This window comes from Pseudophryne corroboree, chromosome 6, assembly GCF_028390025.1.
Source record: "Pseudophryne corroboree isolate aPseCor3 chromosome 6, aPseCor3.hap2, whole genome shotgun sequence".
Taxonomy (NCBI): Eukaryota; Metazoa; Chordata; class Amphibia; order Anura; family Myobatrachidae; genus Pseudophryne; species Pseudophryne corroboree.
Genome location: NC_086449.1, coordinates 642,029,206 through 642,055,413, shown reverse-complemented (window position 1 = coordinate 642,055,413; position 26,208 = coordinate 642,029,206). Strand labels below are relative to the sequence as shown.

Here is a 26,208-nt window from a genome sequence, read left to right as displayed (position 1 = left end):
TGTTGAAGATAATAAAAAAGTGTCAGTGTTTGGGAGAAGGGACTGTAGTACCTAGAAAACTACACGATTTTCATGCATGTTAGATGTAAGTAAGTAGTAAGTAAGCGAAAACTTTAACTTGTTGAGTGTAATAAAGAAAATACAAATCTTACCTATTTCAAGGCCATGTTCGCGGAAATGTATATCAGTTAATTGTATAATTGATCATTTTATCTTGGAAGTGATGGCACCCTGATGTTTATTCTAACAGGAAGCCCTTCTACCATCCAACTAATGGTGTTTGGTTAATGGCTAGGTCCATTTGAGGCTCATCTCACAGCAGCTCATTAGCATTTCATTCAGGATGCAGTCAAGATGCCGGCATTTGGCATCCCGGCGGTCGGAAAGCTGACGCCAGCATCCCAAAATTGCTCGGAATGCTGATGCTGGCATCCCAACATAGATAGCGATGCAGAATGCTAAAATCCGGATTGAGTTTGTGCCAAAGTCTCCACTGGCAAGCCACGTGGGAGGTTTAGGGTTAGGCTGTGAGGGCGGGAGGGCTAAGGTTAGGCTGCATGGAGGGAGATTAGGAAGGGTGGGTTAGGGTTAGGCACCACTGAAAAGGCTTTTGGGGGGGGGTATGGGTTAAGGTCAGGCTGTGTGAAAGGAGGGTTAGGGGGAGGGATGGTGTAACGTGAATACGAGACACTTTTGTGCGGTGTAATGTGAATGAGGGACACTACTGTGTGGCATAATTTGGATTGGAAGTACTATTGTGTCCACGCCCTTCCCCCACAAGACCATGCCCTATTTCCAATACTCACACCTTATTCCAAATGTGTGTAGGGGGGGGGGGGGCGCCAACCCTTTACTTTGCCAGGGGCGCTCGGACCCCTAGATACACCCCTGCCCGGGACACAGAACCAGGTGGCGCTATACCTATCTGTTTCAATAAGAATACATTTGATTTACATAATTTCACTTTACAAAAAATGTCTTCTATGTCTGTACAGATTGGAAAATGAACATAGTATCTGCTGACAAATATAATAACATCAGTATTAACATCGATATATAATTTTGACAGTTAGATTTAAGGGCAGGGGCCCTCACATGTTAACTAATAACGGATTATAGTGAAGCCTTATTTTACCTGTTGTTTTCTCTGACGTCCTAAGTGGATGCTGGGACTCCGTAAGGACCATGGGGAATAGCGGCTCCGCAGGAGACTGGGCACAACTAAAGAAAGCTTTAGGACTACCTGGTGTGCACTGGCTCCTCCCACTATGACCCTCCTCCAGACCTCAGTTAGAATCTTGTGCCCGGCTGAGCTGGATGCACACTAGGGGCTCTCCTGAGCTCCTAGAAATAAAGTATATTTAGGTTTTTTATTTTACAGTGAGATCTGCTGGCAACAGACTCACTGCAGCGAGGGACTAAAGGGAGAAGAAGCGAACCTACCTAACAGGTGGTAGTTTGGGCTTCTTAGGCTACTGGACACCATTAGCTCCAGAGGGATCGACCGCAGGACCCGACCTTGGTGTTCGTTCCCGGAGCAGGGCCGCCGGCCCCCTTACAGAGCCAGAAGCAAGAAGTGTTCCGGAAAATCGGCGGCAGAAGACTTCTGTCTTCAACAAGGTAGCGCACAGCACTGCAGCTGTGCGCCATTGCTCCTCATGCACACCTCACACTCCGGTCACTGATGGGTGCAGGGCGCTGGGGGGGGGGGCGCCCTGAAGGCAATATAAGACACCTTGGCTGGCAAATCATCACAATATATAGTCTCAGGGCTATATATGTGATAAATTACCCCTGCCAGAATCCATAAAAAAGCGGGAGAAAAGTCAGCCGAAAAAGGGGCGGGGCTATCTCCCTCAGCACACTGGCGCCATTTTTTCTTCACAGTGCAGCTGGAAGACAGCTCCCCAGGCTCTCCCCTGTAGTTTTCAGGCTCAAAGGGTTAAAAAGAGAGGGGGGGCACTAAATTTAGGCGCAATATATGTATACAAGCAGCTATTGGGGGAAAAATCACTCCGTTATAGTGTTAATCCCTGCATTATATAGCGCTCTGGTGTGTGCTGGCATACTCTCTCTCTGTCTCCCCAAAGGACTTTGTGGGGTCCTGTCCTCAGTCAGAGCATTCCCTGTGTGTGTGCGGTGTGTCGGTACGGCTGTGTCGACATGTTGGATGAGGAAGGTTACGTGGAGGCGGAGCAGAGGCCGATAAATGGGATGTCGCCCCCTGTGGGGCCGACACCAGAGTGGATGGATAGGTGGAAGGTATTAACCGACAATGTCAACTCCTTACATAAAAGGCTGGATGACGTAACAGCTGTGGGACAGCCGGCTTCTCAGCCCGCGCCTGCCCAGGCGTCTCAAAGGCCATCAGGGGCTCAAAAAACGCCCGTTACCTCAGATGGCAGACACAGATGTCGACACGGAGTCTGACTCCAGTGTCAACGAGGTTAAGATATATACACAATCCACTAGGAACATCCGTTACATGATCTCGGCAATTAAAAATGTGTTACACATTTCTGACATGAACCCAAGTACCACATAAAAGGGGTTTTATGTTTGGGGAGAAAAAGCAGCCAGTGTTTTGTTCCCCCATCAGATGAGTGAATGAAGTGTGTAAAGAAGCGTGGGTTCCCCCGATAAGAAACTGGTAATTTTGAAAAAGTTACTGATGGCGTACCCTTTCCCGCCAGGGAATAGGTCACGTTGGGAGATATCCCCTAGGGTGGATAAGGCGCTCACACGTTTGTCAAAAAAGGTGGCACTGCCGTCTTAGGATACGGCCACCTTGAAGGAGCCTGCTGATAAAAAGCAGGAGGCTATCCTGAAGTCTGTATATACACACTCAGGTTCTATACTGAGACCTGCAATTGCTTCAGCATAAATAGTGCTGCTGCAGCGTGGTCTGATACCCTGTCAGATAATATTAATACCCTAGACAGGGATAATATTTTGCTAACATAGAGCATATTAAAGACGTCGTCTTATATATGAAGGATGCACAGAGGGATATTTGCCGGCTGGCATCCAGAATTAATGCAATGTCCATTCTGCCAGGAGGGTATTAGAAACCCGGCAGTGGACAGGTGATGCTGCCTTTAAAAGGCACATGGAGATTCTGCCTTATAAGGGTGAGGAATTGTTTGGGGATGGTCTCTGGGACCTCGTATCCACAGCAACAGCTGGGAAGAAAAAAATTTACCTCAGGTTTCCTCACAGCCTAAGAAAGCACCGTATTTTCAGGTACAGTCCTTTCGGCTTCAGAAACGCAAGCGGGTCAAAGGCGCTTCCTTTCTGCACAGAGACAAGGGAAGAAGGAAAAAGCTGCACCAGACAGCCAGTTCCCAGGATCAAAAATCTTCCCCCGCTTCCTCTGAGTCCACCGCATGACGCTGGGGCTCCACAGGTGGAGACAGGTGCGGTGGGGGCGCGTCTCGGGAACTTCAGGGACCAGTGGGCTTGCCCACAGGTGGATCCCTGGGTTCTGCAAGTAGTATCACAGGGATACAGGCTGGAGTTCGAGGCGACTCCCCCTCGCCGTTACCTCACATCAGCCTTGCCTGCTGCCCTCGGAGAAAGGTAGTACTGGCGGCAATTCACAAGCTGTACCTCCAGCAGGTGAAATCAAGGCCGGGGTTACTATTCCAAAATGTTGTGGTACCGAAACCAGACGGTTCGGTGAGACCCATTCTAAAATTGAAATCCTTGAACACTTATATACGAAGGTTCAAGTTCAAAATGGAATCGCTCAGGGCGATTATTGCAAGCCTGCAGAATTTCATGGTATCACTGGACATCAAGGATGCTTACCTGCATGTCCCTATTTACCCTCTTCACCAGGAGTACCTCAAAATTGTGGTACAGGATTGTCATTACCAATTCCAGACGTTGCCGTTGGTCTGTCCCCGGCACCGAGGTATTTACCAAGGTAATGGCCGAAATAATTATCCCGTACTTGGACGATCTCCTTATAAAGGCGATGTCCAGGGAGCAGTTGTTCGTCGGAGTAGCACTATCTCGGGAAGTGCTACAACAGCACTGCTGGATTCTGAATATTCCAAAGTCGCAGCTGGTTCCTACGACGCGTCTACTGTTCCTGGGTATGGTTCTGGACACAGAACAGGATAAAAAGGGTTTCTCCCGGAGGAGAAGTCCAAGGAGTTGTCATCTCTAGACAGAGACCTCCTAATACAAATACAGGTGTCAGTGCATCAATGCACGCGAGCCCTGGGAAAGATGGTAGCTTCTTACGAAGAAATTCCATTCGCCAGGTCCCATGCAAGGATCTTCCAGTGGGATCTGTTGGACAAGTGGTCCGGGTCGCATCTTCAGATGCATCGGCGGATAACCCTGTCTCCAAGGGCCAGGGTGTCGCTGTTGTGGTGGCTGCAGAGTGCTCATCTTCTAGGGGGCTGCAGATTCGGCATACAGGACTGGGTCCTGGTGACCACGGATGCCAGCCTTCGAGGCTGGGGGGCAGTCACACAGGGAAGAAACTTCCAAGGCTATGGAAAAGTCAGGAGACTTCCCTACACATAAATATTCTGGAACTAAGGGCCATTTACAATGCCCTAAGTCAGGCTAGACCCCTGCTTCAACACCGGCCGGTGCTGATCCAGTCAGACAACATCACGGCGGTCGCTCATGTAAACTGACAGGGCGGCACAAGAAGCAGGATGGCGATGGCAGAAGCCACAAGGATTCTCCGATGGGCGGAAAATCATGTGTTAGCACTGTCAGCAGTGTTCATTCCCGGAGTGGACAACTGAGAAGCAGACTTTCTCAGAAGACACGACCTCCACCCGGGAGAGTGGGGACTTCATCCAGAAGTCTTCCAAATGATTGTACACCGTTGGGAAAGGCCACAGGTGGACATGATGGCGTCCCGCCTCAACAAAAAGCTACAAAGATATTGCGCCAGGTCAAGGGACCCTCAGGCGATAGCTGCGGATGCTCTGGTAACACCGTGGGTGTACCAGTCGGTGTATGTGTACCCTTCTCTGCCTCTCTTACCCAGGGTAATGAGAATAATAAGAAGGAGAGGAGTAAGAACTATACTCATTGTTCCGGGTTGGCCAAGAAGAGCTTGGTACCCAGAACTCCAAGAAATGATCTCAGAGGACCCATGGCCTCTGCCGCTCAGACAGGACCTGCTGCAGCAGGGGGCCTGTCTGTTCCAAGACGTACCGCGGCTGCGTTTGACGGCATGGCGGTTGAACCCCGGATCCTGAAGGAAAAGGGCATTCCGGAGGAACTTATCCCTACGCTATTTAAAGCTAGGAAAGAAGTGAACGCAAACAATTATCACCGCATATGGCGGAAATATGTTGCGTGCTGTGAGGCCAGGAAGGCCCCAAAGGAGGAATTTCAGCTAGGTCGATTTCTGCACTTCCTACAGTCAGAGGGGACTATGGGCCTAAAATTGGGTTCCATTAATGTCCAGATTTCGGCTCTATCGATTTTCTTCCAAAATAGAACTGGCTTCACTGCCTGAAGTTCAGACTTTTGTTAAGGGAGTGCTGCATAGTCAGCCCCCGTTTGTGCCTCCAGTGGCACCGTGGGATCTCAACGTGGTGTTGGATTTCCTGAAGTCGCATTGGGTTGAGCGACTTAAATCCGTGGAGCTACAATACCTCACGTGGAAAGTGGTCATGCTGTGGGCCTTTGCGTCGGCCAGGCGTGTATCAGAATTGGCGGCTTTGTCATGTAAAAGCCCTTATCTGTATTTTATATGGATAAGGCGGAATTGAGGACTCGTTCCCAATTCCTTCCTAAGGTGGTATCAGTTTTTCATGTGAACCAACCTATTGTGGTGCCTGCGGCTACTTGGGACTTGGAGGATTCCAAGTTACTGGACGTAGTCAGGGCCCTGAAAAGTATATGTTTCCAGGACGGCTGGAGTCAGGAAAACTGACTCGCTATTTATCCTGTATGCACCCAACAAGCTGGGTGCTCCTGCTTCTAAGCAGACTATTGCTCGCTGGATCTGTAGCACGATTCAACTTGCACATTCTGCGGCTGGACTGCCGCACCCTAAATCTGTAAAAGCCCATTCCACGAGGAAAGTGGGCTCTTCTTGGGCGGCTGCCCGAGGGGTCTCGGCTTTACAACTTTGCCGAGCTGTTACTTGGTCGGGTTCAAATATTTTTGCAAGAGTCTACAAGTTTGATACCCTGGCTGAGGAGGACCTAGAGTTTGCTCATTCGGTGCTGCAGAGTCATCCGCACTCTCCCGCCCGTTTGGGAGCTTTGGTATAATCCCCATGGTCCTTACGGAGTCCCAGCATCCACTTAGGACGTCAGAGAAAATAAGATTTTACTCACCGGTAAATCTATTTCTCGTAGTCCGTAGTGGATGCTGGGCGCCCATCCCAAGTGCGGATTGTCTGCAATACTTGTTTTTTTTTAATAAAGTAATTTTTATTCAATAGTCTGGAGATTTAAGGTACAGACATTGCATATCATAATCATATCTCAAACATTACATCCATTCATGTTGAATCAAAGCCATGTTTTACACATATCCTACATCAATAGGATATCAGAATATTTTCAATAAAGATGTATACTAGGATTTCCCAATGTTCAGACTCTCATGATCTACGAAGTCCGCAACCATCTATATTAGTCTTCATTAATTTTTATATTTAAACCCGCAACCTAAACTATAAGAAAATAACAAACAACTAAAGAAAGGGCAAGGGAGGCAATTTAAGAAGGAGAGTTAGATTCAGGGCTCCACTAGTCATACACATAAGTAAGTAAGAGGGCTCGCAGGGCCCAGCCGTCATCATCTCAGTACACATCAGGCGCATTAGGTTATTGACAAGCTTGCACTTCAGTGTCTACTATATTTGGGGAACAAGACGAGAGTGGGGGGAATCTAGCCATGGAGACCAAACTCTTTCAAACTTAGCTGATGCACTTTGCTTCATGTAAACATATCTTTCCTTAATTATAGTGTCATTAATTAAGGCCTTAAGTGCAGATATTAACGGTCCTTTGGGGGCCATCCACATTCTTGCAATGCAAACCTTAGCCAAGGCACATACATTTAGAGCATAGAGACCCCTTGAAACTGACCCAGGAGCAAGGCACCCCATTCCCAAGATACAGAATTGTGGGGTAAGCAGTCCGCCAGGCACTCCCGTACTCTCCAGAATTGACCCGACCCCCGACCAGAACACCCTCAACCTCGGGCAATCCCACACCAGATGCCAGAATGTTCCCACCGCCCCCCCACACTTAGGACAGAGATTAGATCTGCCCGTCCCGAACGTAGCCAGCCTAGCTGGAGTCATATATGTTCTGTGTAAGATGAAGAATTGAATCTGCTGATATCTAAGGGACTTGGTAACCTTAGCAGGGTATTCTAAAGCGAGGGCCCAGTCCTCCTCATTTATTAGACCCAAATCCTCCTCCCACCTTCCACGGAGACGCGTCAAAGGGTCCGTATGGAGCTTGGTAAGAAGATATCCATACGCAAGTGAGACCATCTTAGCCTGACCCAAAGTGGTCACAAATGTCTTGATGGGAAATGGGAGGATTCGCGGAGGTGATTCAGCAAATTGGGTCTGGAGGGCATGCCGAAGCTGGAGGTATCTGAAGAAGTAGGAATTGGGTAGGTCAAACTCATCCCTCAGTTGTTGAAAGGATTTTAATGTATTATCTAGATAAAGTTGAGAGACAGATATCACCGATCTAGGGGCCCACACCTCCCGCCCCTCAAGTGCATGCAGTTCAGGGAGCCAGTCAGAGTACCACAAGGGGGTATCCGGGTCTAGGTCGTCATATCTCAAAAGGTCTCTCAGGGCCCGCCAAATCTTTAGGGCCTGAAAAATGATAGGGGGAAGAAATCTAGCTATGCTCCCACTTAGTAACACCTGCATAGGAGAGAGGTAGGGAAAGTAACAACGGATAAACTCACAATGCAAAGAGTCAGTCCCCGAGTTTTGTGCCCATATAGTGATATGAGTCAGCTGAGCAGCGAAGTAATATATCTGAAAGTTAGGTAGAGCCAGGCCGCCGTCAGATCTCTGTCTGGTAAGGGTATTTAGCTGTATCCTAGGTCTTTTATTAGCCCAGATCAGTGAGGACAGAACGCTATTCAATTTTCTAAAGAATATTGGATAGATATACACCGGGGATTGGAGAATAATATACAGGAGCTTGGGGAGTATAATCATTTTAATGAGATTAACCCTGCCAGAGACCGTTAGTGGAAGCTTACACCAAGTCTTAGATTTGCCCATGACCCACTGAGTGGTCGGATCTAGATTCAGGGGGACAAAATCAGAAGGGTCATTAGTTATTTGGATTCCAAGGTACTTAAATTGTACCGTCCAACTCAAAGGCAGGGGGATTCTGGAAACAGTAGGAGGGGGGCCTATAACTGGCATAATGTATGATTTAGGCCAGTTAATTCTAAGGCCCGAATGATCTCCAAAGCCTTCTATCACACTCAGCAGGCTGGGCATTGACCTGGTGTAATCCTGCAAAAACATCAACATGTCATCGGCATATAGAGCTATCCTATCCTCACGTGAACCTGTACATATTCCCACAATATCCGGGTGCGATCTAATCAAGCATGCCAGGGGCTCGATGGCCAAGGCAAACAGCGTAGGGGACAGGGGGCAACCCTGCCTAGTGCCTCGGGTCAATTGAAAAGATGGGGACACATAACCGTTCACCAAGATCCTGGCAGTCGGATGTTGATACAATAGTTTAATCCATTTTATATAATTGGGTCCAAATCCCATACGAGCCAACACCTCCCATAAATAAGCCCACTCAATGCTGTCAAAGGCCTTGGCCGCGTCCAACGAGACCACAGCCGAGTCAGAGGGGGATTCATGCGGGAGCTGTAAAATGGTATATAGTCTACGTAAATTGATAGACGTGGACTTTCCTGGCATGAAGCCGGTCTGGTCCGGATGAATTAGGGAGGTTATCACTGAGTAGAGCCGTATTGCCAATATCTTTGCCAGGATCTTGGCATCGGTGGGAATCAGGGAAATCGGTCTATAGGAGTCCAGAGATTTAGGGTCTTTACCGGGTTTTGGAATCACTATTATAATTGCCTCTGACATGGAGGGGGGGAGATCGTTACTGGCAAATATATCTAAGTACAGGGCATGCAGCTTGGGGCCAAAAAAATCAATATGATTCTTGTATACCTCGGAGGGGATTCCGTCACATCCCGGAGCCTTGCCATTAGGGGACACACCAATGGCCGCAGTCACCTCCTCCAACGTCAAAGGTGCCTCCAGCAGCTCTCGGGCCTCAGAGGAGAGCGCGGGCAGCGGAACACCCCCCATGTAGCATGACAGATCTGAAGCAGAGCGCTGCAACTGTGAATTATAAACCTCAGAGAAGTAAGAACGGAATAACAGCGCAATGTCCGGTGTGGTGTCGACAAGAGAGCCATCCGCTCCGGACATTTGGGTGATTGTGGTCCCAGGACGATCGTAATGTATAAGACGGGCCAGGAGGCCTCCCGTTCTATCAGCCTGCATATATATATTAGTAGCTTTAAAAAGAAGGGAGCGAGAGTTTCTATCAGACAGGTGGGCCAACCAAACTGACTGAGCCATCAGCCATCTTGTCTTTGTCGCGGGGGCGCTGTCAGATAGATATTGGGACTCTAGGTCCCTAGCATCTTTTTCAAGGGCCTGTTCTCTCTCCCTAGAGGCCATTTTATGAGCCGCTATTCGTCCAATATATGATCCTCTCAAGAACGCCTTAAACGAGTCCCAAACTACTGTACCCGGGGCAGACCCTACATTGTCGCCAAAGTACCCCTCCCATTGAGTCTCCAAGTCACCGCAGTTCCCCAGCTGGGTCAGCCAAGAGGGGTGCAATTTCCAATAGGAGTGCCCCCTCTGACTTTCCACAGCAAGAGTCATCATCAGAGGGGAGTGGTCGGAAACCCCTCGAGCCTCGTAGTGAACGTCAATTATCCTAGGGACGAGGGTGGGGGACACCAGCATCAGGTCAATTCTGGAGAAGGAGCCACGAGTGCTGGAGAAGCAGGAGAACTGACGAGCCGCGGGATGACGAAGTCGCCACACATCTACCCATTGCAAACTATTCAAAAAATCCGCAAACTTGGTAGGACCACCTCCCACCAGCGCAGCCTGTGGGGAGTGCCATCGGTCCATAGACATATCCAGGACGTTATTAAAATCCCCCAAGCAAATCACTGGGGTATTAGGGGAGGGAGCTATGAAGGACGCAGCTTGTTGCAGCACATTATATGAGAACGGAGGGGGGACATACACTGCTAAGATGTAATATGGCTGGGAGTTCAGCTTACACTCTATAAATACATATCTTCCATACGGGTCAGTTTTAATCGATATCAACTCGAACTGCACTGTCTTTTTAATCAGAACGGAGACACCTCTAGAAAAGGAGGAGTGGGAGGCATGATATGCCCAGCCCACCCAGGCCCGTCGTAAGGACAGTAACCTATGTCCCTCCAAGTGGGTCTCACTGAGGCATGCAATATCCGGGTCATATTTCTTAATCATATTAAGTATCAAAGAACGTTTGATGTTGTTATTCAGACCTCGAACATTCCATGCCAGAATTTTCAGATTAATCATGACCCCCTATATGCTCTAAACACCTTCCGGATGGACCTCTCCCAGAATACATTTTGAGTATAAGCATTATCAACACCCACAAAACATGACGTATATGAGCCCTGCATTGTAAGCCATAGCATCTGAATATAAAACATCCTTGCCTCAGTAAATACTTGAATAAGAAAAATAACAAACTAAAGAAACAAATAAAACCCCAAAAACAGCAAAGGGAGGCGCAACTAGCAGCTTCCCAATTAACCTTTCCCACCCCGTATACCACCCCGAACTTCGGCATACTTATATCCCGAACAATCAAGCTAACTACCAAGCGCTAGGAAGGCTAGATTCTTAGCTGAACCTCCAACCTTCTCTGACCAATGCCGCTTGGCCGTGCAAGTCTTGAGCCACCAATGCAAAGAGGGGGGGCTCCCCGAACCATGATCAAGCCTCCGGCATACCAGGTCCCGGGCTGCTTTCATAGGAGATCAGTCCGGAGCCAGTTGCCGAGCACCCGGTGCAAATCTGTCCAGCCACTGGGCCGCCTCTCTAGGGGAGTTGAAAAACTTGGTCTCCCCATCCGCCACGACTCGGAGCCTTGAGGGAAACAGCATGGAATATGAAATGTTAAGGTCTCGCAGTCGTCTTTTGATGGGCATAAACTGGGCACGATCCTTCTGGACATCTGCGGCAAAGTCCGGGAAGGCCGACACCTTGACTCCATTGCGGACCAGTGGGCCCTTCGTGCGACCTAAGCGGAGAACCGAGTCACGGTCCTTATAGTGCAGGAATTTAGCGATGAAGGTGCGAGGAGGGGCTCCTGGGGGTAAAGGCCGAGATGGTATCCTATGTGCTCGCTCCACCGTAAACTGGGCCGTAAAGGACTCAGCGCCATACATTTCTTTAAGCCAGGATTCAAGGAATTCCTCCGGCTGCGAACCCTCTTCTTTTTCAGGCAGGCCTACGAATCTGACGTTGTTCCTACGCAGCCGTCCCTCCATGTCTAAGAGCTTGGTTTGAAGTGAGGAGACCTGCTGGGTCACCGTGGATACGGACTGCTTAAGGGGGCCACATAAATCTTCCAGGTTGGAGACCCGTGTCTCCGCCTCACCCACTCGCTCTCGGATACGTTGTACATCTTGGCGGAGCAAGGAGAGATCACACTGCACCTTTTCCATCTTATCGGAGAGACGTTGTTCACTGCCGGCTATAGCCTCCAGCACTTGTTGAATAGACGGCGCCCCCACTGCTTCCGGGGAATTAACCGCTGTCTCAGGAGGGGAGGTCGAATGTATTGGAGAGGCTTCACGAGAAGGAGCCGGTGCAGCCCTAGGGTTGGGTTGTCTGGTAAATTTTTCAAGTTTGGCCGCGGCCGCACTCCGGCCGCCCCCCACCATGTTGAGCGGGAGCAGTCACACTCTTCCCAGAGTAAGGCTATAGTATAGGGTTGTAGCTAGATGACGGGCGCAGCCAGGCCACGTATAATCAGTGGCGGGAATCAATCGTCCAGTCAATATGTCAGAGGAATAAAGTAGGATGATGGTACGTAGTACACTGTGGGAGGCTGATGCAGCACAGCAATGTAGGCAGATCTGATCTATGTGTAGTTCCTGATGTTATATTGGGAGGGCCGTGCAATATAAATAGCTGGCTTTGTCTCCAATCTCAGGTAGGTATTAGCATAGTTATTAGGAGAGTAGTAGAAGGAGATATCAGAATGTATGAAAAAAGTTCCTGTGTGCATAAATAGATCACTGGGCAGCAGAGATGAGAGCAGCCCTTCCAAGCATGGAGATCAGTTTCCCTTCTCACAAAATGGCCGCAGTGTCTCTTCCCCTTCCCCAGAGGTACCTTTTATTTTTCTCCTCTTCTCTGGGTGTTAGGGCTCCGGGCCGCAGCCAAACTGGGAGAGGAGAGGCAGCTTCCACCCCCCAGCCTTCTTAGGGTGTTTGCGGATGTAATCTTCCCGTCGCTCTAGCTCCGGTTTTTCCGCGGCCGAGGGCGCCGAAATCGAGGCCGGGGATCCGGAGGAGGCCTAGGCCGCAGGGCCGGAAATCAGCCAGCACCGTCCCTCGAGTCCCGGAGACCGCGACAAACGGCCTCCCGCAGCGCACGGCAGCACAGGGGAGGTATGCAGCCCGGGCAGGCTCACCAGGAGGGTCAGGATGGGTGACAGGAGAAGTTTGTTCGGGGAGCTCCCGAGATCCGCTCCCTACTCCGTTGCTGCCGTGGCCACGCCCCCCTGCAATACTTGTTTATAGTTATTGCCTAACTAAAGGGTTATTGTTGAGCCATCTGTTGAGAGGCTCGGTTCTATTTCATACTGTTAACTGGGTATAGTATCACGAGTTATACGGTGTGATTGGTGTGGCTGGTATGAGTCTTACCCGGGATTCAAAATCCTTCCTTATTGTGTCAGCTCTTCCGGGCACAGTATCCTAACTGAGGTCTGGAGGAGGGTCATAGTGGGAGGAGCCAGTGCACACCAGGTAGTCCTAAAGCTTTCTTTAGTTGTGCCCAGTCTCCTGCGGAGCCGCTATTCCCCATGGTCCTTACGGAGTCCCAGCATCCACTACGGACTACGAGAAATAGATTTACCGGTGAGTAAAATCTTATTTTTTTTCCCCTCTTTTGTCCTACCTGGAAGATACTGCAGCGCTGGGTTTAGTAGGGAGTGCTGAGGAATAGTAGTATTAGTGGTGAAACTAGCACCCCACCCCTCAAACCCTCCCACCTCCTCCTGCTACTCCATTTTTCCTTAGTGCCTGCAAGAAGAGACACTAAGGTTTGAACTAGTAGTTTTATATTTTTCTTTTCTATTCTTTCTGCCCACTGACCACAGCCCGGTACTCTTGAACACTATTCCTGTTACAGCACTTTGCTGCAACAGCTTTAGAGCAATGTTGCCACCGAATGCCACGGTCTGTCCACTGCAGCCATCACCGCTTACGCTGAGTAGAGATGGGTGGCCAGAGCAGCGCGGGATAGCTTTCCTGTAACTAGAACAGGTAACAAATGCTCTGGTTCCAGGTAGATGGTTGCTGGTTTCTGTCCTCCAGATTTATTATCGTTTTCCTGTCTCTGGCGCTGCAATGGTGCCATCTTTAGAGCAACAGGGCAGGGCTTTGCCTTTTCTCTTCCTATCTCAGGTTTCTGGTCCTGGGCTGTGATGTCAGATGCCACTAACCCCTGGGAAGTCTGCAGTGTAGGAATTGCAGGGACAATTTTTTTTAAAGCAGGTATGCCTAAGTGGGACTAAGCCCCTAGATTCACAACCGCATATATAACTAAAGTAAGTTTTACTAACTAAGCTATATAACTACTCTAAACAAAGCTAGACTACATGAGAAAATCAGACCTCCGTCTTAATAGACAATTGTTCCCTCTGTCTCCTCAGGCCTGTCCTTAATTTGGTGGTTTCATTCCTCCAATTTGTCTATTAGTTGTCAATTCTCAATCTAGGAGATGACTGTCTGTCCAGATGGGGTGCTGTGATCCTGGGTTTTCAGTACCAAGATCACATGTCCATGGAGGAGTCTGCTTGCTTTCCTTGAGGAGGGCACTGCAGGGACTTTTGCACAGCCTGACTTACCTGCAGCACAAACTCTGCCTGATATAATTGCTGTGCTTGTATTGCCATAAGGTGGAAGGGGTTGCACTATAATCATTCCCTTATGTCTTGTCCTATACAATCCGTTTATTTCGGTTTATCCTACTATAATATATATAAAAATGGTGAAATTGCATCAGACATCTGCGGCTGCAAAGCTTGAAAAATACGCCAGGGCGCCTAACTCTAAGTCTGTGACCCCTGAGCAGGACTCTGTGTCTCAGCCTCCATCTCCCCAGGGCTCTTCAGCTTTGCTCGCAGCCCCTAACGCAGCATTGCAGCAAATACTGGAAGCTGTAACATCCTGTGAAACTGGGCTGGCTGAGAAAATTGGACAAGTACAGTCAGATCTCTGTCTCACACATCACGACTTGCAGAGGGTCAGAGAGAGAGTGGGTGAGGTAGAGACAATCACTTCCACGTTAGAGAACATGGTATTGCCCTTATGTACTAAAGTCACCTCTATGGATACTCACCTTTCCGCTATACAGAATAAATTACTTGATATGGATGGTCGCTTACAAAGGTGTAATGCGTGATTTGTGGGCTTGCCTGAACGTGAAGAGGGCCCTAATCCGGAACAGTTTGTGGAAAAATGGCTACAGGACACATATGGTACTAACTCTTTTTCATCCTTTTTCACTGTTGAACTGTAGACCTCTCCTACCTGGGGCGCCTCCCCGCACTCTTGATAGCAAAGCTTCTCAATTACAGGGATACTGTCTTGAGACTTAACCGCCCTAAAGGTCCACTACTCTGGAATGGAACCAAGATCTCCATATTCCCCAACTTCGCTGTGGAAGTTAAAAAAAAACGAGTACAATTCCTACCGGTGAAACAACATCTACAGGAGTTAAATATTCCTTATGCAATGTTATTCCCATCCAGGCTCCGGGGTGGTTGCTGATGGTGAGACCAAGTTTTTCTTTACCCCAAGGGAAGCTTCTGTTTGGCTAGATACTACAAGACCAGCAAGGAGGGCTATGGTGGAGGATCAGTGATGTGTGCGTAGATCCAGTTTACATGCCCTCTGCTTGGACCTGTTTGCGACAATTCATCTTCATTTTCATGAAGGATTCTATTAGCTTATTCTGACTCCAGGCAACATATGTATGCCCTACACATATAGTTTCTAAAATTGTGCTTGACTTTCAGAGCTCTTGTATTGCATTGTATTGGGAGTTAAGGTTCTGTCCCTGAAAAAGTCTTGGGTGGGTTGGGCATACCATTCCTCCCATACCTCCTCATCTAGAGGTGTATCAATCCTTGTCCGCAAGACTGTTCCATATCAAGTAGATCAGGTGCAAATTGATGCGTGGGGAAGATATGTTTTTATAAAATGTACACTCTACTAGATGTCTCTTATCATTTTAGCCATTTATATACCACCCCCTTACTCTGGCAAGGTTCTTAAGAAAGCCACTGATATTTATTGCTAAATATCCCGACACTCCGGTGATCAGTATGGTTGACTATAACAATATTCTACACCCTGAGTTAGATAGACATTCTAAGTCGCGGGCAGGTTCTAGACAGGGAAGCAGACAATTTTCTGCCATGTTGGAGGGTATGGGGCTGATTGATGCCTGGCGGCAGAGACACCCTTCTATCAGACAGTATTCCTGTTTTTCTCCAACGCATTCTGCCTTTTCTAGAATTAATTTGGCGTGGATTTCTAGTGACTTGATACCCAGAATCCAATCTATACAATATGAAACGAGGTATTTTCGACCACTCACCCCTAACACTGACAGTAGACGTGGGAGGTGTGAGAGAGCAAGTGTTCTGGAAATTAAATCAATTCTGGCTTACACGTATGGGCTCAGTTGCTGATCTGGAACAGATGTGGCAGGAGTTTATGACACTAAATGAGAACACAGCTCCCCTTCCCGTGGTATGGGACGCGTTTAAATCTTTTCTTAGAGGTATCCTAATTCAGAAAGTGGCGAACTTAAAATTGTTTTATAAACAAGCAGAAGTTGACCTAGAAACTTCCTGTAGATCACTTGAAAATGTATACCTGGAGGATGGGCTAGCTTCCTCTAAGACAATGTGGTTGGACGTCCAAAGAGCTTGGACGGAATATCTTACTGAAAAAGCTAAATACTGCTTATTGTTTGCCAAACACTCTCAGTATGCCATGGGGGATAGGCTGGGAAGCTGTTTGGTCAGGTTGGCGAGTACGGAAAAGGCTAGTAATACTGTGACTGAGATACGGGAACAGAGTGGAGTGTCTTATACCCAGACCTAGGACATTGCTGTGCAGTTTCTGGAGTACTACCGGCAACTGTATAGTACCAAACGGACATGTAATGCCAGGGAGTTGCAGGATTATTTGAGTAAAATACCCATGCCCGCATTGTCACAAGAAGCAAGGGATTTTCTTGACTTTCCCTTGACGATAGATGATGTAGAAGCTGCAATTAAGACCTTTCCGGGGGGTAAAGCGCCAGGTATAGATGGCGTACCTCTTGAAATCTGCTAAAAACACATTACCTTCTATGCACCCAAATTGTTAGCTTTATATAATGGCCTATTCGAACATGGGTACCTGCCACAATCCATGTCAGAAGTGCTGATTATAGTTCTATTGAAACCGGACCAGGAACCTAGCCGTGTAGAATCATGTAGGCCCATCTCGTTATTACCCACAGATATAAAAATTTTGGCTAAAATTTTGTCCATTAGGCTAAATTCCGTTATCACCCAGATTATCCACGTAGAGCAAACCGGCTTTATGCCTGCCAAATATACGATGATACATTTTAGACTGTTGTTTACACACTTGCAGGTCTCCCATGGGGACATCCGCTCTTCTATTATCGTCTCACTGGATGCAGCTAAAGCATTCGATTCGGTGGAGTGGGCGTTTCTTTCTGTGGGAGACTACGTCCAGATTTGGGATAGGACCGGGATTTATTTAGTTGGGTTCAGTTGTTGTATTCAGACCCCCAGGCCAGAGTTTCTATTAACGGCTTCACCTTGTCTTCTTTTCCATTAACAAGGGGAACAAGATAGGGGTGTCCCCTTTCACCCACGTTGTTCGTGTTGGCAGTGGAGCCGCTGACATGTCTTATACGAACTAACCAGGCAATAACAGTATTTACGGTTGGCCCCAAAGAGGATAAAATAGCCCTATACACAGACAACATATTATTTGTCTCTAGATACGATACTTCTATGCCCACGCTGTTAGAAATTATCAATCTATTTGGTAAATACTCAGGACTTTTAATTAATTAGGACAAGTCCTCTATTTTACCGTACAGAGGGTCTTGTGCCAATGTTACCATTATACCCCTTCCACTCCGCTGGACTCTTTTAAAAACCTTGGCATATGGGTAACTAACGGCCCGCTATATACCTCTTAACATCCACCCTCAGTTGGACTATTTAAAATCATGAATCAAGGTGTGGGGTAAATTGCCCCTTACAGTGACTGGGAGAATCAATCTCATAAAGATGACTGTTCAACCTAAATTGTTATATGTACTGCAGCACTCCCTGATATACTGTACATTCCCCATAAAATTTTCTCTTACGTCCTAGAGGATGCTGGGGTCCATATTAGTACCATGGGGCATAGACGGGTCCACCAGGAGACATGGGCACTTTAAGACTTTGATAGTGTGGGCTGACTCCTCCCTCTATGCCCCTCCTACCAGACTCAGTTTAGAAAATGTGCCCGGAGGAGCCGGTCACAGCTAGGGGAGCTCTTAGAGCTTTTCTGGTTTTATTGTTTTTTTTAAGATGATAGACACAGGGAGGCTGCTGGCAACAGGGGGGGGAGTAGTGTCCAACCCTCAGATGTTAATGGTCACTATCACCGCTGACAGGGTGATGATCGTTAGCCTCCGAGGCGACCGCTCACTCCCGCAGCTTGCCGCCACCCCCTAAGAGAGCCAGAAGATTGCGGTGGTGAGTGTGTCCCCGGTGACCCAACAAGCGGGGAGCCAGGGGTGAATGGCGGCATCAGGGTGGAAGCACAGTACTGACACTGCGCTCCGGAGGCTCAGCGGTACATATGGTGCAGCACTGTGAGTGGCGCCCTGGGCCAGCGCATATACCCTAAAAAACTGGTCACTAAACCTATCAGGGGCGTTGTGTAAGTGCGGGAAGCCGCGCCATGTTTGGGGGCGGAGCTTCTCAGAGCGGACCCGGCAGCTCACGAGTGCCATTTTCTTCCTGCAGTTCATCACTGAGAGACGCTGACAGGGAGCGCTAACCCTCCACACGACTCTAGCTTTCCTGTGCGGTACCATGGGGTTGTAGAAGGGGGGGAGGCTGTAATTTCACGTGTAATCTATTAGGGTACACAGTCAGCGCCAGGCAGTTCTCTGTCACTGCTTACTGGGGCGCTGTGTGTGCTGTCTCCAATTTCTGTGTTTCTCTGAAGGTACTTGGGGGAAAACTGTGTCTGACATTTTCCTGTGTGTGTGTGTGTGTGTGTGTGTATGCTGATTATCACATAGCCATGTCCAGGGACTCTGTGTCTTGTGCGGCAGAATATGTATCTTCTCCAGAGGAATCCAAGCCCCAGTGGGTGGCTTCTACTAAGGGAATAATATCCCAGATTTCTACTACAAACTTGTGGAGCCCAGTGTACCTCGTAGAAAGAGTTTTAACAAGGGTAAGTTCTTACCATAAAACTCGTTTTTTAAGTGCAAATTTTATTATGAAAACTATTTGTAGGATCCAGTTTTTTTTAGATATTCCTGGATCAAGATTAAAAGCAAGAACCGCAAAGTATTTATTTGTGACTTTTATTTAAAAAAAAAACTCGCTATTCACTTTTTGGTCTTTTTGGTCTTCTGAATAAAATAAGGTGTAATTGGTGTGGTTTCACTGATTTTGGAATGTAATCAATGCAAAAATGGGCAAAAGGGTCTCAGCCAGGGGTGAGAAAAGCCTCAGCAGTGAAGGGTTTAAATCACCAAATGTGATTTAACTGATTTTACCTAGAAAATGTCATGTTAATTCCTTTGTTAAGAAGTGACCATAATTTTTTTGCTCCCTTCCAAAGCATGCAAGATTTGAAGTGTACTTGTAACTACTATACACTTGTCATTTTCTTTAATGGCCACTACCACTGGCACAGAAATATATATCGTCATACTTGTACATCAATTTGATTTATACACAAGGATGAATTACATAAACACTGCTTGGGTAGTAGGGTTTCATTCACTCACTTTTTGTTTTTGTACATGCAGTACCCAAATATATATATTTTTTCCTTTTAATTCATTTAGGAATCCAGAGAGCAATTGTTCCCATTGGAATCCACCCTAGAAAAGCTTCAGCTGGAGAAACGGGAAATTCTGGAGAGAAAGGACTATAGCTACAGAGCAGCACAAGAAAGGGTGACTTCTTCTCACCATCTGACTGTGACATCTCCTCTTCGCCTGTCATAACAGTTTTAACAGCCAGAGTGCAGTGTTGTAGTGTTCTAGGCTCTTCACTCTGCACTTACACAGCAACCATTGTTTTGTACTTTCCCCAAAACTAAACATGTTACTACAAAGTAAATGAGTTATACATTGAGTTATAGTATATGGCCTAATTGTCAATAACTTTGTACAATATAGAATAATTATTATTATTATTATTATTATTATTATTATTTTTCTCAGTAGGACTCTATGTCCTATGGTTTAATAGATTCTACATCACTACTCATACTGACATATTGGAAAATGATTGTTAGGTCCCAGTAGTAGCATCATGCGGTCAATTTCCAAATGATGCTTAAGTACTGAGCCTCATAGGGTACGAGCGAACAGGAGCAATGTATTCATTATGGTACTTGCAGGTACTGTGCACAGAAAAATAATGTGCAAGGCTTCTACAGATTCTTGAAGCTAATTGAATTCATATCTTCACTTTGGGTTACCATATAGCATGGGTCTTCAACCTGTGGCCATCCAGCTGCTGTGGAACTACACATCCCAATGTGCCCTGCCACAGTTTTGCTATTAAGGCATGCTAAAACTGAGGCAGGGCATGCTGGGATGTGTAGTTCCATAGCAGCTGGAGGGCCGCAGGTTGAAGACCCATGCCGTAAAGCATTGTATTGCTCTACTGTTCCACAATAATGGCATTATTTCACCAACCCTTTAGTATGTTCAGCTACGTTCCAGACCAATTTGATTTCCTTCTTTATGTTTACTGATGTGTGTGATAATGTTTTCATTTGTTTCTTTCCAGCTAAATGACATTAAAGAAAAAGTGAAAAAAATCAGCTTGTTTGTAAAAGATATTGAAAGTTATATACATAATGGAAAAGAAGAATTCAAAGAGGTATTTCTTATTATTAATTGAATTCAAATACAGGTTGAGTCTCCCTTATCCAAAATGCTTGGGACCAGAGGTATTTTGGATATGGGATTTTTCCGTATTTTGGAATAATTGCATACCATAATGAGATATCATGGTGATGGGACCTAAATCTAAGCACAGAATGCATTTATGTTACATATACACCTTATACACACAGCCTGAAGGTAATTTTAGCCAATATTTTTTATAACTTTGTGCATTAAACAAAGTGTGTCTACATTCACACAATTCATTTATGTTTCATATACACCTTATACACACAGCCTGAAGGTCATTTAATACAATATTTTTAATAACTTTGTGTATTAAACAAAGTTTGTGTACATTGAGCCATCAAAAAATAAAGGTTTCACTATCTCACTCTCACTCAAAAAAGTCCGTATTTCGGAATATTCCGTATTTCGGAATATTTGGATATGGGATACTCAACCTGTACTCAGTAGTCTGTACCATGAGCCTAAGTTGTCACCTTACTCTTGGGTTTTTTTTCGTTTTTTTAATCAGCAAAAGGAAACTGAACTACAGGAATTAATTACACGTCTTAACGACTGTGAAAAACAGAAAGAAAAAATTAATAAAGAGATGATTACTATTAGACAGGATATTGACACACAGAAAGTAAGTATCTATTTGTAAGTAGCATCTTGTTATATATCTTGCAATGAAGAGTGGAAGTTCTGTACTGCATACTTTAATACAGTGTGATGGCTGCACTTTCCATAGCCTTGTTATTGGGGTCCTAATGTCAATGGTAGTTCAAGGTTCAATTACATATTGCTCTGAACACAGGTTCAGTAGGTTATGCTGGACTTATGTGGTCCCCTCTGAAGAATTTTTTTTCAGTCCAGAAAGAGGGTATTTCTTTTTTCTCTGACGTCCTAGTGGATGCTGGGTACTCCGTAAGGACCATGGGGTATAGACGGGCTCCGCAGGAGACTGGGCACTCTTAAAAGAAAGATTAGGTACTATATCTGGTGTGCACTGGCTCCTCCCTCTATGCCCCTCCTCCAGACCTCAGTTAGTATCTGTGCCCGGCCAGAGCTGGATGCACCCTAGGGGCTCTCCTGAGCTTCCTATAAAAGAAAGTATTTGTTAGGTTTTTTATTTTCAGTGAGATCTGCTGGCAACAGACTCACTGCTACGAGGGACTGAGGGGAGAGAAGCAAACCTACCTGCTTGCAGCTAGCTTGTGCTTCAAAGGCTACTGGACACCATTAGCTCCAGAGGGATCGAACACAGGGCCCGACCTCGATCGTCCGTTCCCGGAGCCGCGCCGCCGTCCCTCTTGCAGAGCCAGAAGAACGAAGAGAAGTTGAAAATCGGCAGCTGAAGACTCCGGTCTTCATTAAGGTAGCGCACAGCACTACAGCTGTGCGCCATTGCTCCCTTAGCACACCACACACTCCGGTCACTGATGGGTGCAGGGCGCTGGGGGGGGGCGCCCTGGGCAGCAATTAGATTACCTTACTTGGCGAAAAGCACATAATACAGTCTGATAAACTGTATATGTGCATTAACCCCCGCCATTATACATTTAAAAAAGAGGGAGAAGCCCGCCGCTGAGGGGGCGGGGCTATCTTCCTCAGCACACCAGCGCCATTTTCTCTTCACAGCTCCGCTGGAAGGACGCTCCCCAGTTTCTCCCCTGCAGTTCCAGACTTCAAGGGTAAAAAAGAGAGGGGGGGCACATAAATTTAGGCGCAAAACTGTGTAAATAAGCTGCTATAGGGGAAAAATCACTCAGTATAGTGTACATCCCTGTATTATATAGCGCTGTGGTGTGTGCTGGCATACTCTCTCTCTGTCTCCCCAAAGGACTTTGTGGGGTCCTGTCCTCAGTCAGAGCATTCCCTGTGTGTGTGTGCGGTGTGTCGGTACGGCTGTGTCGACATGTTTGATGAGGAAGCTTATGTGGAGGCGGAGCAGGTGCCGATAAGTGTGATGTCACCCCCTGCGGGGCCGACACCAGAGTGGGTGGATATGTGGAAGGTATTAACCGACAGTGTCAACTCCTTACATAAAAGGTTAGATGACGTGACAGCAGTGGGACAGCCGGCATCTCAGCCCGTGCCTGCCCAGGCGTCTCAAAGGCCATCAGGGGCTCAAAAACGCCCGCTACCTCAGATGGCAGACACAGATGTCGACACGGAGTCTGACTCCAGTGTAGACGAGGATGAGACAAATGTACAATCCACAAGGGCCATCCGTTGCATGATTACGGCAATGAAAAATGTGTTGCACATTTCTGACATTAACCCGGTTACCACTAAAAAGGGTATTATGTTTGGGGAGAAAAAGCAACCAGTGGTTTTTCCCCCATCTGATGAGTTGAATGAAGTGTGTGAAGAAGCGTGGGGTTGCCCTGATAAGAAACTGGTGATTTCTAAGAGGTTAAAGAGAGAATAGACCCCTAATGCGCTATACCACAAATAGCAGCCTTGGAGAACCACAAAAGAACCTTTCACCGTGATCCTAAATAATGCACAATAAATAAACAACTTGGAACTCCACGTGGCGCTACCTAATCACCTTCAGAGAAAGCTTACACAATAGGCATACCAAATTTCAGGTCTCACAGTTGTCTTGATTTGAAAATCAACTACAAAACAAAAAATATATACAACACATAGTGCAATACTGTAAAATAATTGATAGGTATTTTATTAATGGTCCCACTCACATATGAATGTGAAATAAATTGCATGTAGAAAATCACAAGGCACGAAGGATAGTTTTCGCTCCACAACTGAATCCTCTTCCGTAGAACTCTTGAAATAAGAAATAGGGATGATAGTGCAACACCGTCTTTTTTTTTTTAAAAGGCAAAAATTTAATAAGGAATGCACTCACAAAACATCTAATTAAAATCAGCATAAAATATCCACATAGGACTGCAAGCCTGATAGGTCTCCCGGGTATAATCACCGCAAAAGTCCCCAAATACCAGCGTCTCCACAGGTCCCAGGTCGCAGCTCCAATCCTCGTCTGGCTCGTCTGTCTGCTTAAGCGCTTTCGGACTTACGTCCTTCCTCAGAAGCATGAGAGCCAAAGTGTTCTGTTCTTCTTTAAATAGCACTGTAATTAATCTTTAATTCGAACACCTGTTCCGTCTTCGGAAGCCGCAGCCCCCGGATATGAGGTTTCCGGATATGTAGTGCTGGTCATATACCCCGTGCGTCTCAGCTCTATTGATGAAAAGCCGCTCGTGTTATCCGTCCCCGGAAATGACATAGACGGAAGTGACGTTAGAGGAAGTGACCATGCGTTCCACACCATAATGTTTGCACTCCACTGCAGATTCCTCCGTATTATATCAGTGAATCCATTCATTACATAAAAATGAAAATAACAGACAATCATAAAAGACATATCTACACATCACAACCAATAAAAAAAGAGAATTTTAACGGAAGTGACCGTGCATTCCACAACAAGACACCTCTATATTAAAACAGTAATTCATCAATTACATAGGATAGTAATAAACAGGATAAGAGTAGAAATATAGAAATAGCTTAAAAGAACTAGAGAAACCATTTTAGTTCGAAGTCACTATTTAGACCAAGGGGTACTAGAGATTTCAATTTATATATCCATTTCATTTCTGTTTTTGAAAGGACAGTTTCTATTTCTTTATTCCGTGGTGTGGGTTTAATTGTTTGGATTCCCCAAAAACTTTTAAAATGATTCGGGTTGCAGGAGTGTTTATCTTTAAAATGTTTAGAGACCGTATGTGTCTCTACCCCTTTCCTAACATTGTATGTGTGTTCATACAATCTGGTTTTCAGATTCCGGCCTGTCTTACCGACATAGACCAAGCCACAATCACATTCCAGCGCGTATATCACATCTCTTGAGTTACAGGTGATAAAGTCATTTATCGGATATGTGGTGCCATTAACTGTAAATTCCTTTAATTTGCTAGGTCCGTTGGTACATTTACACATGGCACACAGCCCACATCTATAAAAGCCTTTGCTTCTAATACTACTCCTTTTTATAGGTTCTAAAGAGCTGTGTACTAAACGATCTTTAATTGACTTCGATCTCCTATAGACAAATTTCGGTTTAGCCGGTAGTAGAGCACCTAGAACCGGGTCTTTTACTAAAATCTTCCAATGTTTTTTTATCGTGGATTCAATTTCTCTATGTTGCGAATTAAAATCCATTATAAAGGACCACTTGGAATCAACACCCTCTGTTTTTCCACGGCTTTTACCATGAATTAAATCCCTTCTAGTGATACCATCGACTTTGTCTTGGGCCTTCACTAACAATTCATTCGAATATCCTTTTTCCAAAAATCTATCAGTTAGATCCTTTGATTGTGCAACATACACTTCCGGGTCAGTACAATTCCTCTTGACCCTAAGCAGTTGACTGTAGGGGATTCCGTCTAGCCAATTTTCATGATGCTGGCTAGTTCGTTCAATGAAACTATTGGAATCAGTGGGTTTTCGATACAATTTAGTTTTTAGTGAACCATTTTCCACGTATAAACACAAATCCAAAAAATTGATTTCTTTATCACTAACCACTGTAGATAACTTGATGTTAAAGGTATTGTCATCAAGGGCCGCCAAAAAGGAATTTAAATCCTCTCGACTGCCCTTCCAGACAAACCAAATGTCATCGATAAAGCGACGCCAGTGCACCAGGTCCGCCCCCAGCACGTCACCAGGCCACACTACAAGATCTTCCCAGTAGGCCATGACTAAATTGGCGTAACTGGGGGCGAACCTGGTGCCCATGGCGGTGCCCACCCGCTGGAGATAATAATTTCCATTAAAAACAAAATAATTGTTTCTAAGGATGAACTTTATGCCCTCTTTTATAAAGTCTTGTAAGTCACTCGTATAATCAGATTTGTCTAAAAAGTAGGCAACTGCCTCCAACCCCTTCTCTTCTGCAATGATCGTATATAGGGTTGACACATCAGCACTAACAAGTAGATAATCACTACTCCAATCAAAATCCTCCAGGAAATTTAGAAGATGACCCGTATCTTTTAAATAAGACTTGGTCTCTTTGACCAGTGGTTGAAGGTAATGGTCAATGATCATAGATAAATTGGAGGTAATACTATTAGACCCCGAAACAATAGGCCTCCCCGGTGGATGTAAAGGGTCTTTGTGGACCTTGGGTAGGCAATATATTGTAGGTATAGAGGGTTGTTTAATATTGATGAATTCAAATTCATCTTTAGTGATGGTGTTATTCACAAGTGCCTCAGAAGTTAGTTTGTACAATGCCTCACTGATTTTATTAGTGGGATCGGATTTTATTTTTGAATAGGTGACACCATCTCCTAACTGACGATCTAATTCTGCTATATAGTCAATCTTATCCATAAGCACCAATCCACCGCCTTTATCGGCAGGCTTAATTATCAAATTGGTGTCCTCCCTTAGTGATTTTAAAGCTATCCACTCTTTTTTCGACAAATTACATTTCTTCCGTTTCTTACGTAAAGTGGTTTCAACTTCGTCCAGAACTAATTTACTAAAACAGTCAATAAAACTCCCCTTCACATGTGATGGAAAAAATGATGATTTAGGTTTAAATTGAGATTTAGTGGAACTCACAACATTCTCATTAGCTAAATCTCCTTTATTGACAAAGAACTTTCTCAACGTGAGTTTCCGTATAAACTTTTGTAGGTCTATATAGA

General features: G+C 46.0%; 1 protein-coding gene across 1 annotated transcript in view; it reads left to right on the top strand.

The window, feature by feature from the left end:
* The window catches only part of RAD50 (RAD50 double strand break repair protein), a 442,933-nt gene that overhangs the window by 250,490 nt on the left and 166,235 nt on the right, over positions 1–26,208 (top strand). Inside the window, exons 18-20 of the mRNA XM_063928180.1 lie at positions 19,451–19,561; positions 20,406–20,498; positions 21,042–21,155. Coding sequence (XP_063784250.1) covers positions 19,451–19,561; positions 20,406–20,498; positions 21,042–21,155 — 318 coding nt within the window. The remainder of the gene's footprint in view (positions 1–19,450; positions 19,562–20,405; positions 20,499–21,041; positions 21,156–26,208) is intronic.